The sequence below is a fragment of the Xiphophorus hellerii genome, chromosome 19 (assembly GCF_003331165.1).
Source record: "Xiphophorus hellerii strain 12219 chromosome 19, Xiphophorus_hellerii-4.1, whole genome shotgun sequence".
Classification (NCBI taxonomy): Eukaryota; Metazoa; Chordata; class Actinopteri; order Cyprinodontiformes; family Poeciliidae; genus Xiphophorus; species Xiphophorus hellerii.
In genome coordinates, this window is record NC_045690.1 from 24,098,112 (window position 1) to 24,111,548 (window position 13,437).

A 13,437-nucleotide genomic window follows, 5' to 3' on the forward strand; every position below is an offset into this window, starting at 1 on the left:
GAAGTCATAATGTATTTAATTGTGAATTATTTAAAACACAATTGAGCTTGAAGATGGAAGTTTTATTTGTGTGTTTTTTTTTTAAACTAATAATATAAAAGCCAGATTTCTTTATTTTTATTAGTACCAGAGTAAAGAGGACAGAAAACAAATGCACCACACTTTTGATATTTTTATTTATAAACAATATTGAAAGCCATGTATTATTTCCCTTGTAATTATTAACACTTACAGTAGAAAGCAGAAGTACACAACCTTTTTCTCACTGTCAGAAGTTGAACCAAACCAAACTTTTCTTGTTTTGGGTTATTTAGAATCACCTAAATTGTTTCTGTTTGCTAAATGCCACAATAGTAAGAGAAAGGATATGCCAGAGATTTGTTTATTATTGCTTTCAGAATCAGAGGTTTAAATAAAGAATGATTACTATCTCATTAAACAAGGGAAAGCCCAGGTGATGATGTCATGGCTTTGGAAACTTCTGATAGGTTGACCGGCACATGTGAGTTAACTGGAGGTTCACCTGTGGATGTATTTTAAGGCCACACCTCCAACACACGGCTTTCTTGTTTGGCATCATGGGAAAGTCAAACAAAATGTCAAAATAAATGTTTCCAGATGCTTGAAGGTGCAGCGTTAATCTGTTCAAACAATTATTTTCGAGTACAGACCTGATGGGAGTCATGGGAACCATCATAGCAGGAAGAATACGGACCCTGTGTCCCAGAGATGAACGGGTTTCGGTCAAAAATGTGCAGATTGACCCCAGACCAAAAGCCAAAAACTTTGTGAAGATGCTGCTGAAGGCAGCATTATTACCCACAGTGAAACACTTACTGTATCAAATTGGACTGAAAGGCCGCTCAGTGAGTAGGAAGCCATTAGCCTCAGAAATTCAGAAACGGGTGAGAAACAGTGATTGGCATGCATCAGTCTAGAAAGGGTTAAAAAAAGCTAGTTAACCTCAGTGAGAACTGTTATCTCGTTGAGGGAAAAAAAAAAACATGGTGAACTTTCCCAGGGGTGGCCAACCTACCAAATGACTCCAAAAGCTTATCGATCTCACCCTGCGCCACCACTCCAGGTCTATGATTCCTCCATTCACTTCAGTGTCCATGATCTGACAGTAAGAAGGAGACCAGCTAAAATGCCTTCCATATGAAATTCCAAAGCCAATACAACTGCTGACCAAAACATACACACAGGCCAAGCTCACGTTTACCAACAAAAGAAAAACCATCCTGATGATCTCTAAGACTTTGTGGAAAATATTCTGTGGAATGCTAAGACAAATGTGTCTTGCTTTGCCTTAAAGGGACAGTATTATGTGTTTTCTAGCCATATAATATCATTTTATAGCTCAATCAAGAAACTGTTACTTTCAGCTGTTATAAAAATGCTGTATACATCTAATACGACTTAAGTTTGACTACATGCTTTAACGTCTCTTTAACGGCTTTTTGGACCTCTGTCTCTTTAAAAAACTCCCAACTCTTCCTGAAACTCCGTCTTCAGGAAGTCATCACAACATGGCTTATGTATTAACCCTTTAACATCATTTCTACCGGCATTGCACTGAGAAGTAGTTTTTATAACGAGCTCAACGGATGAGCAGTTCCGTCAGGTGTTTGCTAACTGCTGCTGGCTAGTCTGAAGGAGCTGAAGAGGCAAGAGGAGCAGGGAGCGCGGGGGGGGGGGGGGGGGGGTTCAAAGCATGAAGGCTTGGAACCTGCAGCTCTGAGGAGGAGCTTGGTCATCGAAGGCAGAGCTAGGTCCACGCAGGCGTTTTGTACAGCTGAGTGGTTGCCATAGAGATTAAAGCATTTCTTAAACATGCATAAAAGAATCAAGGAATCTCTCCAGGTATGTTTTTGATGAGGGAATCAAAACTATATATTTTTTTTTTGGATGAGGGAATAACATGGTAACATGATGGAAAGATGAAAAAAAATCGATTTTGCATAACACTGACCCTTTAATAATTAAGATCATCAGTTGAAAGCAAATTTGCAATTACTCTGGTTAGTACCTTTGACTGAAGATCTGAAAACATTTAAGCGTCACAAGAAAACAACAGCGACATGAATTTGGCAAATATCTTTTGACACTGCTTTGTCCTTCCAATGGGATCTGAAGAAATTACAACTTTGCCCATTTTTCTATGATTCCGTTCTGATATTTTGTGGAAGGTTGAGGTGTAATTCTACTGCTCACATACCCTTACAATATACTGGAGATAAATGCTCCCACACATTATGACTGGACATATCTTTTTCCATCTCTCCAGCAGCTTGCATCTGTCCCAGACTTAGAAACATGTCATCTGATCCGATAGTGATGACTCTGCTTTCAGATTTTTAAAGTGTGTAATTTGACAAGCGGAGTGAAGCACAAACAGTCGAACTGGCCCGCGTGTCCGATTCCCTTCATATCTATAGCTGAAAAGCACTTAAGAAAAGATAAAGAACTCATCGCTCAATAAGAAAAACTTATTTTTTTAAAATACAAATCAGAAGTGTCTTGAACTCATTCACGTCGTCATGTTACAACTACTAACTTTAATGTATTTTATTGTCAATTGATTTGATAGTTTAATGTAAAGTCGTGCATTGTTCTGAATTCGAGTGAAAATGATTTGTCGCTTTCAAAATGGTGCGCGGATAAAAACTGGACACTTTCACTGTAAAAGCCCCGGATCAATGGCAGCTGTGTGCGTTTTTCTTCGGCCCCTCTGGTCATTACTCAGCTGTGGCACTTTTAGGATGCGCTTCTAGAAACTTTGCTCATTGGGAAATGGAAAGTGTTGAAGATTTCCTTTGCAAAAAAAAAATAAAAAATCTCAAACTGGATTGACATCATCTAGAAGAGCAATTTTCAAATTTTCCCAAAGGTCCTCGATTGTGTTCAGGGCTGAATGTTCTAAAGTGAATTTGTTTTAATCTAAACCAGTGTAGGTATCTCTGGTTGTATGTTTTGCAGCTTTATCCATTTTCCCATTAACTCTTACTAATGACACTTTCTTTGCTGAAGAAAGCATCCCCACAGCATAATAATACCACCACCGTGTTTCATCTAGACAAAGGCATGGGCAGTGTGAGGTGCAGCGGTAGTTTTCTTCTGCACATAGTGATAGTGTTTTATCTGTTGCCATTTCTTTATAAAGAAATGAGCTTAGATAATCAGTATTCTACTCAACATACAACTACCAATTACAGATCTCTTTGTTTTTGTCATCAAATATTTTAACATGATAGATATGTAATATATATCTATTATATTTAGATATAATAGGTAATATCATGTATATCTAAATGATAGGTAAAATATAGTAATATCTATATTATAATACAGCTATATCACATATTATAATATATATTATATAATAATACATTCAACTATTAGATATTTTAAATAGATACTATTATCTATTAACATATAATATTAATAGATAGTGTTATATCTATATTATATTTAGATGGAAATATTTAATTAGATTATATTTAAATTGGTTTCAGAAAGTTAATACAACAAAGGCACAAGCACTAGTACGTGAAAATAAATAAAATAAAATAAATTAGTTTTGCCGTTCAATTTTTCCCAAAAGGAATTTGAATTCGCTGCAGTTCATAATGGTGAATATGCAATAGCCTACTTTTACGTCAATTATATATATATATTTTTAATACTCACTTATGTCGCAGTTTTAACTCAAACTATGCACGTTAGTAAAATTGATACATGACCATAAATAGACGAAATAAAGACACAGCTCGGTAAACGTATTCCGTGTTCAAAAATAGTTGTAAACGTTTGTCTGTAGTTGCCGGTGACGGCCGATGGGGGCAGCAGAGTCAGTGTTTACAGAATTAGGAGAGTTTGCTGCACGAGCTGGCTGCTGGTAGCGTGGAGGTGAAATTAGACACTGAGAGGAGGTCGCTGTAGTAGGGTTTTTTTTTTTCCTCTCTAAAGTTATTAAAAGTCCCAAAGAACCAAACAAGGGCTTGTCGCGTTTATGGAAGCTAACTACACAGTCGGAGGAAACTGTTAAATGATATGAAACTGTTAAATATCGCGGGAAAAAGCTTCTGACTCGGGCTCGCTGGCTTCTGCATGGTCCCAGGCTAGCTAACAGTTAGCTGCAGCAGCTTCTCGGCTAGCGGGCTAGCGAGGTCCAGCCCAAATTTTGTTTGCCTCGAGTGGATGTGGTCACCCCCCGAGCTGTTCACGACTTTTCTCTTTGCAAGGAAAACAAGAACCAAGACTCCACACTGGCTTTGACACCGCGCGCTGTCAGGAAACCAGCAGGATGTCCACCGAGGTTGAGTGTAGCCAGGTTGACTCGGGTTTGACAGCGAGCGGCTCCAGCGCGGTGCAGGACAAAAACCAAAACAAGTCAGAGGGGGCTCACCTGCACAAAGAACAAGAGGAGCCGGGGCAGAGGGGCACGGAGAAGCAGCAAGCGGACGACCACAAGCAAGAGTCGACCAAGAGCCAAGCGGACACGCATAAGAAAAGCAAAGAAAACGATAAAGAAAACGAACAGAGCGGCAACGCTGACTCGGCTGTCGAGGCGGTGAAGAAGAAAGTTGTAGAAGCCCCTCCGCCGAAAGTCAACCCGTGGACTAAAAGAACCACGGGCAGAGTGCCGGTCAACAACATCAACTCCGGCTCCCAGGAGACAGGTGAGCTGCTCCCATGTTTTACAGACGATGGGGGGCGAAAGTGAATAATGCGGTCCGCAGCAAATGTGTCACGTTGTCGAGGCATTTCTGAACGCTTCACTGCGGAGAAACCCACCGCGAGATGACCTGCCAGCTCATCTCACGGTGGCTTTAGTCAAATGTAATTAAACAATTAGGATGTCAGCTAAGTGTTAGCAACACATTTACCCCATCCCCCCGTGCTCGGGTTGCTCATGAGCACCACGTGTTGATTGCTGACAACTGCTACTTCTGTTAGCTACCAGCAGCTAGCTGTTATGTTGCTCCGATCCCCACAGGGATGTCGGTGGCAGTGGGATGGGAGTGTTTTGTTGCTTTTTGGGGGGAGGTAGTAGCTCAAAACCTACTCGATTTGAGCTAAAATCGACGCTTCAGCTTCGAGCAGCTAGCTCGTCTCGCTGGCTGAGGCTAAAGCCAGCAGGCTAGCAGCTCCTGCTGCTGTAAAGGCACGTTTCGCATGTCCAATGGCCTGGCAGCCTGCCGTTCCTCCCACCGGGTCGCTGTCACTATGAGAGTAACACGTATGTGAACAAGGTGCTTTAACAGATGGATTTGCTGGAAGTCGAATATCTGTGTATGGTTAAAAAAATTTTATTGAATTTCTGCTTTTAATTTTCTGAAATCGGAGAAAAATGATTAAGGTTTAAAATAGATGAACAGGTAGAAAGACAAATTAGGGCTTAAGGTTGAGTAATACTTTTTGTTGTGTTTGGATCATTTAAATAGTAATTCTATGAGAGGATCTCCATTTGTTGTTGGGTTTTTTTTTTTAAACATTTTTTTTGCAAGAAATATCTAAAACAATCAGCTGCACTTAAAACATATGTTAAAAAGATGCCTGAACAGCTGGTAAAACAGATTCAGGTTTACCACACAAGGTAAACACATACACAGTTTACCTTTAATGTCCACAAAACGACTTTTGGATAACCTAGGAAATGTAGCTTTCGGTATTGTTGTAAAAATGTGACTTTTGTAATGTTAAACAAAAATAAACTTTGTAAAATAATTGTGAACAAGGAGCTTGTTGAGATGATAAGATGAAATAGGGCTTTTAAATAAACATCAATCTGCCTGTATATTGATCGAATCTACTCAGTAGAAGTTGACTTTGGTCTCAGCATCTTTTAGAGTAGCTTTTAGTTTCATCCTAGCTAATCTGGGTTTAACTTGCATCCAGCAAATATTCACGTTACATCACTTTTTCCACATTTAAAAATGGACTAAATTCATAAAAATAAAAAAAACCCTCCTACAATAACTTCAAAAGTTTGTTTTTTGCAAATATATTAACGATAAACTGTGAAATCACATGTACATAAGTCTTCCCAGCCTTTTCTCATTATTTTAATGCAGCTTTGCCAGAAACGTCTTGCATATGGCCTGACCAGCTGACAGAGCTTTTCTTGGTCAGTTTCCTGTTTGCCAAACGTCTCCAGCTCCATCAGACGTCTATCAGCCATTTTCTGATCTCCCCTGAGATGTACAGTCAAACCCCAGCCTGGACTCTGGCCTGGCCGCCCCAGGACGTTCACAGAGAGGTTCTGAACTTACTGCTTTACCCAGCTTGATGCTGCCACTCCCGTGCTTCCCCATGGGGATGAGCCACGCCTGGTTTTCCTCCTAACAGGTTATCTGGTCTTCATGCCGGAGAGTCCAGTCTTTGTCTCACCAGACCAGAGAGTCTTGTTCCTCACAGTCTGAGTCCTTCAGGGCCCTTCCAGACGGGCTGCCATGTTGCTTTTCTAAAGAGTGGACTCTTCACCATAAAGGTAGAGCTGGAGGTCCTTCTGGAAGGTTCTCCCCTATCCACAGAGGAACGGTGGAGTTCAGATAGACGGACCTTCAGGTTCTGACTGAGATTCTGAGTCCTGCTGGTTCATGCTCACTGTGACGTTGAGAGCAGCAGAGACAGGATCCACCTGAGCTCACGTTAAAGCTTCAGAGCAAAGACTCTGAATACACAAGTAAACATGAGTCCTTTAGTTTGTTTAAGCCTGTCGCAATAAGAAATTAATCAGTTGATCGCATGATACAGTAAAATGAGCTCAATAAGTTCCTTCCTCATGGTATTTTTTTTGAAAGGTAATTTTGTCTGAAGCCTGTTTATTTTTGGTTTCTGTTGCGCATGATTTTTATTTCCATTTTATTTATTGTTTTATTATTTCTGCTTTTTTTGCGTATTTAAAATCTCTTCCAATTCTAGCCTTAAAGTGTTCTTTACAAAATTAAAGTTTATTGACTTTTGAGAGGGCAAAATTGCATTATTATGCTATTATCAATATGTTACATCAAAACGGTCTCAAATTAACAATATTTATGTTTATCGCAATAATTACTAGGACAATTTATCCTAGAGCAATTTTCTATGTTTAATAAATTTGTAAAAAAAAAAAAAGTTTCCAGAAATGATGCTTCTTCTAAAAGGTCTTTTTTTTCAAGGATTTATTTTTAGATGAAGGCTCTAGTTAGTTCCTCAAAACTTGTAATTTTGTTCATATCAATTCTTAACATTTTTTTACTGTGGTAGCTTAAAAATCAAAGAAGTCATTTGACTGCTTTTATTTCTCCTCTAGATTCTTTTAATTCTACAATGAGGGACAATAATATTTTTCCAAGATGAAGTTGAATTGATGCTAATCCCCCCAACCCTTCTAAAAATAATGAATTATTTCTGAATGAAAGAGTGGAGCTCCATTACCTCTCTGGAGCTGAACAAAATTAAATTCTTTAAAAGAAGCTGAAAAGCTTTATAGGAGCACTGTACCTATTACTGGAATTAGTGCTGTTGTAAACAAATATTTTAGTAATCGAGTAAATATCGATTATACTTACGATTAATTGAGTAATCGCTTAAAAAAAAGAAAGTAAAACATTGGTAAATCTAACATAACAGCAGTATTACTATCGCATATCAACATCAGTCCAATTTTTCACAGTTGAGCTTCCCGAACAATAACTTTTCTGTAGTTTAGAAAATTAACTCGTAACAATAATAGCTCACTTTCCAAGTTAACCTGAAGAAAAGTTACACAAAAATCTGATGTTCAATTCAATAATAAAGAGGAAAGCTCACAAATACGCTTATAAAAAATGTCTCTTGTGTGAGAATGTCTCACGTTCTCTCTTAATGTGGTGTTTTCGTTTATGCATTCATCTTCAGTGAATTTCATAGATGAACTCTCACCTTGCCCAGACATTTATAGCTTTTGTGTTCATGTTAGCGACGGGATTTGACACCTTTGTTCGTCACACACAGAAACACATCTACCAGCTGTCACCCATTTGTTGAGACCGGGATGATATGAAGTAAATTTTCCGGTTTGTCCATAAAGCTACACTTACGTTAATTATCTAATGCACAGCCACCCGCAGTGTACAGTCTATCGGCAGCGCTCTTTCCCCGCCGTTCGCTCTGAACCGCCACCAGGCAGCAGCTCCGGGAGGAGAAAAGCTGCCGTACTCCAGGCATCGCGCCAGTCATTTTAAGGACGTTTATTGGTCCCCCGAAAAACGACAAAGACCCGGACATTATCATGAATCAATAAAATCCCCCCAGACCGAACTTGAAAACTGGACGTTATGCTGCTAACAGTTAGCTTTCATCAACAACTCAGGCGGAAGTGAGAGCACTGTGCCACGCAAGTTATAACCTGACTGGAACACGGTGCATTAAATAATAAAATATAACTTAATGAAGCAGATACATTTTTCTCGAGGAATTTTAATAATCGAGGTACTCGAATCACTCGAGGAATCGTTTCAGGCCTAACTGGAATGGTTTGTTATTGTATATTTTATACATTTATCAATATTTTGCATGAACTGTAATTCATTTTTATTGATGTGTATTCTAAATCTGTCATGTATTTGACTGACTTCTATTGCATAAGGTGTGTTTTTAATGATGGACATAAATAAGCTATAGCATTGTTGAAACTAGGTACACAAATGTTCACAGGCTCACAAGAACAAGAAAAAAATCGACAAAAAGTTAAAAGTAGACATTTTGCAGGGACTTGTCCTTTCACCAGTGTAGCTTAGAGCGCTGTAGCCTTCACCAGGTCAGCATAAATGAGGCCAGGGATGATTCAAGAAGGTAAAAGTGCTACATAAAGAAGCCTTTTTGCACATATGACTGCAAGAGGGGTTATTATGTCAAAGTTCAACATATAATTAATCGACACATTCTGTTAAAGAAGCGTCTCTGTACAATGGTTCTGTTTGTGTCCAAGATTTTCCTAAGACTAGATCCGGACGTTTTTATTTGCATGGGGTTAATAAGGTGGACTGTGCACACCTGCTGAAAACACCATGGTGGAAGAGTATCTTAAAGCTGCAGAATGTAACTTTTATTAAAAAAAATCATGTTGGTTTTTTATATTATCTTTTAATATATTATTTTATTTAATATTCTTATCTTGATATATATACTATATATTACACTGTCACCATTTTGTGACAGTGTAATATGAGACAGATGATCTGTGAAAAGATCCATCTCCTCCACCTCCTCCCTCAAAAACAACCAATCAGAGCCTGAAGAAGAGGTTTAGAGCTGTCAATTATTCTTATGAACATGCTGCTAAATGTCCTAATGGTGGAGAAACATCCATCAGTGGCCATGCTAACTAGCCATGGCATTCACTAAGTTACAGTGTAGCAGTTGTCAAAGGGAATGAATGGGGTGATTAAGGCGTTAAGACGCGCTTCCTGGCTGTGATTGGTTGTTCCTAGTTAGCTCTGGCTAACTAGGCATAGGAGCTTGTTTTTTTGTTGTTGTTTTTTTTTTCCCCACACATTATCTGTCCCATGCCATAGTGACAGTTTCAACAAATATGTAAAAAAAAAAAAAATCTATTTCATAAAAGTTACACACCGCAGCTTTAAAGAGCCAGTCTGAGAAAGTCAGTATCCAGATTTTCAATCTCCTGACCTAAAAATGTATCAAATCTGAAGCCGAGTTTCTTGGAATTTCAACTTTAAATTGGCTACTTTCTCCTGTTTGCTTCATCAGTGAGCTCAACAATACTTTTCATTCTGATAGTTAACATTTGCCTTTGTATATGTGTGTGTTGTTTCTGCTGTAGCAGGCTCTTGGTGAAAGCGGTGGTCTCAAACCCCCTTCAGCTAAAGTTGTGAATGTGTGTCAGAGCGGAGCGGAGAGCAACCAGGGGGGGGGAGCTAAATTTGAAGCAGCCTTCTCTGGCCTAGGCATCAGTTTACAGGGTTACTGTACATCTAGCTCTGTGGGTGGACACGCACACACACACAGACAGACCCAGTCAGGCATACACCCATTCACACGAAAGCCTGTGTGTGTGTGCCCAGTGTGTCTTATCAATCCAGCCATCCTCTGCTGAGCGATAGGAGCCACTCCCAGCCTGCAGAGATGCAGTCGCACGGCGTGCCACCGCTGTCTGCACTCTAATCACCCCCAACTTACACTCCTTCACTCCCTGCGGGGGTTAAATACTTAGTTCTTCTTCTCTATGCTCCCTAAACGGCACAGAAAGACTGTGCAAGAGTGGATGAGTTGACATTTTAACCGCGGTGTTGAGCAACCGATTTCTACTCACATTTCTCGAGGAGCTGTAGCTTCTGTCTGCTTTGGTCTGCTCCTGCCTGCCACATTTAATGATGTCTGTTTCTATTATCCATCATCTGTGCACAGATCAACAAAACACCCTGAAAGTGGTCCGAGCCAGCAAGCCCAGAGTGAGAAAACCCAGCAAGGTAACGCTCTGTTTTTAATTTTGGTTTTAAGTTTTCACATTTTCTGCAATACACGTCCAAATACTTTCACATAGGATCAACTTGACCATGTTTTCTAGATAAATATTGTTCCAGAAATATTCAGTAATTATCACATCATGCCTCTTTTTTTTTTTTTTTACGTTAGTATTAGATGAATACCTGTTTTAACTTGCAAATAAATTAACATTTTGATTCTTCTAAGTCCTCATATCTACATTTCCATAATTCTGACTTAAGGTGTTAAAACACACAGAGAGTGAGAATTTACCATCTGCTGCCAAACATTAACCGGTTCGAGCTGCTATCCTCTGGTTTTGTTTGCTTCTCCAACCTGTTTTTCCACTACAGAGCTTTAAGGATAATTACCATAGCATAATACCTAAATATAGATATTAAGTAGCTCTCAAATTGTCTGAATATATGTTACTAACCCTTTAGGGTAATTTTGGAGTCGATGTTGGACCTTTAATTTAATCTTTTGTTTATTTAGGCATGTTAGAAATCTTTAAGCATGGTTGTAGGGGCTTGCTGAAGAAAATTGTTGACAGGGAATGCAACAAACGTTAGTTGTCAATCAGTGAAATGTTTATAATGTGTTATTTTTAAGTCTTCAGCCCTCAGTTTCAACTACTACATAGAAGAGGGTTAGTACTGCGCCCTGGATGTTTTGTTTCCTACGACAACGCGCCTCGCGAATCCCGTCAGCAGCCGATTTCTCATTGGAAGACTGATTCAGACGGTTTTATTAATTAAAATTTAAACATGCTAAAAAGTATAATTGTGTGTTTTCCAGTTGAAAGCCCAAAATAATCACCTTGCAGTGATCATTAGTGCATTTTAGTCACATAACTGGACTCTGTTAATCTCTAAAACAACATGAGCACAACAAGATGGCGGCTTTAAAACCACACTAGCTTTATTCAACTGCAGCAACCAAATGGAAATGTGTTGGATTTATCCAGCTGTATTAATGCACAGCAACAAAACTAAAATGACATGATTATTTTAAAAATAAGTATTTTACATGTATATGTTGTACCTTTTGTTTTTATTGCTTAACTTTGTATTTTATCTTTCTAACTATTATTTTGGTTTTCATCTCTTTGTAATTGTTCAGCACTTTGTTTGAAAGCACTTTATAAATGTTATTATTATTATTATTATTATTATTATTATTGCAATTAGGGCTGCAAGTAACCACTATTTTAACAATCGATTATTGTATAGATTATTCTGAGGATTAATCGATTAATCAGATTTAAAAATAATTGTGTCTTCTGCAGATTTTTCATGTAACCACATAAGCTTATTTTATGCATTAGAATACACTGGGAAAATACAAATAAACTAATAATTGAATTATTTTTTTTCAATAACAAAATAGATATTTTATTGCCTAAAATGCAATAATTAAAACATTACTTTAGTGTTTACTTGATCATTTGTAGCATCTGCAGAACATTATCACAGACAAGTCGGGGTTTTTTTAATCAAAATGCAAAATGTGTATAATTTTGTACAGGTTTGCCTTAATTATTACTGCTGAGTAAGTTGTTCTTTCAGTAAATGTCCTTTGTTTTGGTGCCTGTATACCCCGGGAAACGATTTATAGATGACTAAATTGTTGACGGTTATTTTTAATAACCGATTAATCACAATTAATTTGTTATACACTGCAGTTGGTATTGTTTCAAACCCAGATATCACTAAAATCTCTATTCTGCGAATCTTTGGATTAGGCCTAGAATATTGAGCTGGATCAATAACTATTGGTTGAAAGTCACAGAAACCTTGAGGGAATCTTTTCTTCATCTTCGTTTCCTCTCTATCCAGATCCACTATACACTCCGACTGTCTTTTCAGATGCCATGAGACTGAATGATTTTTTTCCCCTCTTTCCACACACAGTAAAGTCCAGCTGCACTCTGTGTTCGTTTAACCTTGATGTACTATCAGCTTGCCCAAATTGACAGGACCCACAGTGACTGGATGAGCCTCTGTCTGTTTGTCGTTGTTTGTGCTTCCTCTGCAGAAAGAGCAGAGGAAGCACAAAGTCCAGCCTCCCAGCTGGACTCTACCTGTCCCAACACGCAGTGTTACATGTTAGAATAAATGCCTCATCTAAACACTCATATTATGTTGTTTTTGTTTTCACAGTCCAGTGACTTCAGTGATATCACAAACTGGCCCACACCTGGAGAACTCGCTAAAGAGGTATGGCATATTGTGTGTATATGTGTGCAAAAGTGGTTTTTTTATTGTTCCTACACATTCTTCAAAAGTAGCAAGTTTGGTTTAGTTGCTTCTACAGGTTTGGATAAGTGTTAAAAAAAACGGGATGTTCCAGACTTTACTTCTTGTCCAATTACTTTAAAAAAGGAAGTGTTTTACATTAATTTATATTTATTTAGGTTAATCGTTTTAGTTTTTGAGGTACAGAGACAAGTGCAAATGTTTGACCCCGTTAGCCTCTTGAATCATGATTGGGTTCCTGATTTGAGATTTATAAAGAGTTTTCAGTAAGGAGTCAAAGATCCAAGCTTTATGGTCAGTAACCAATGAAAATATTAGCCAATTTTGCTTTTTCTTTAAGAAACATAAGAAAATATAAAAATCCATTCAGATTGTTTTTTTTTTTCTGGCTGTCCTCAAATGACTGGTCATTTAATATTTAGATTAGGGGGCAAATGTGATGTCATGCCATCTGTTTGGGGGAACAGCTGCTCTAAATTGAGGTTTTAATAAGTCAAAACGTGGCACAGTTATCACTTTAGTCAGTCATTAGCGATTGTGTTAATTGCTAATTGTGTAATTTCTAACCGCAGTTATTGTTGAGTTCCCCAGAAAATGTTACATAACGTAGCATAGCATAACTTTAGATTTCCAAACATTTAAAACGCTGGCATATTCCATGACTGAGCTTGAGAGCTTAAAAGGATAAAACATAACAATGCTTATA

General features: G+C 38.2%; 1 protein-coding gene across 8 annotated transcripts in view; it reads left to right on the top strand.

Annotated features, from left to right (window-relative positions):
- The first annotated feature begins 3,877 nt into the window (after positions 1-3,877).
- The window catches only part of larp1b (La ribonucleoprotein 1B), a 36,999-nt gene continuing 27,439 nt past the window's right edge, over positions 3,878-13,437 (top strand). For 5 of the 8 annotated variants that reach the window (XM_032547298.1, XM_032547304.1, XM_032547300.1 and 2 more), the window contains exons 1-3: positions 3,879-4,682; positions 10,396-10,457; positions 12,636-12,692. In XM_032547298.1, the coding sequence (XP_032403189.1) occupies positions 4,307-4,682; positions 10,396-10,457; positions 12,636-12,692 (495 nt within the window). In that variant the 5' untranslated portion in view covers positions 3,879-4,306. Of the gene's footprint in view, positions 4,683-10,395; positions 10,458-12,635; positions 12,693-13,437 lie in introns of all 8 variants that reach the window. The other 3 variants (XM_032547305.1, XM_032547306.1, XM_032547299.1) reach the window with 2 other exon arrangements.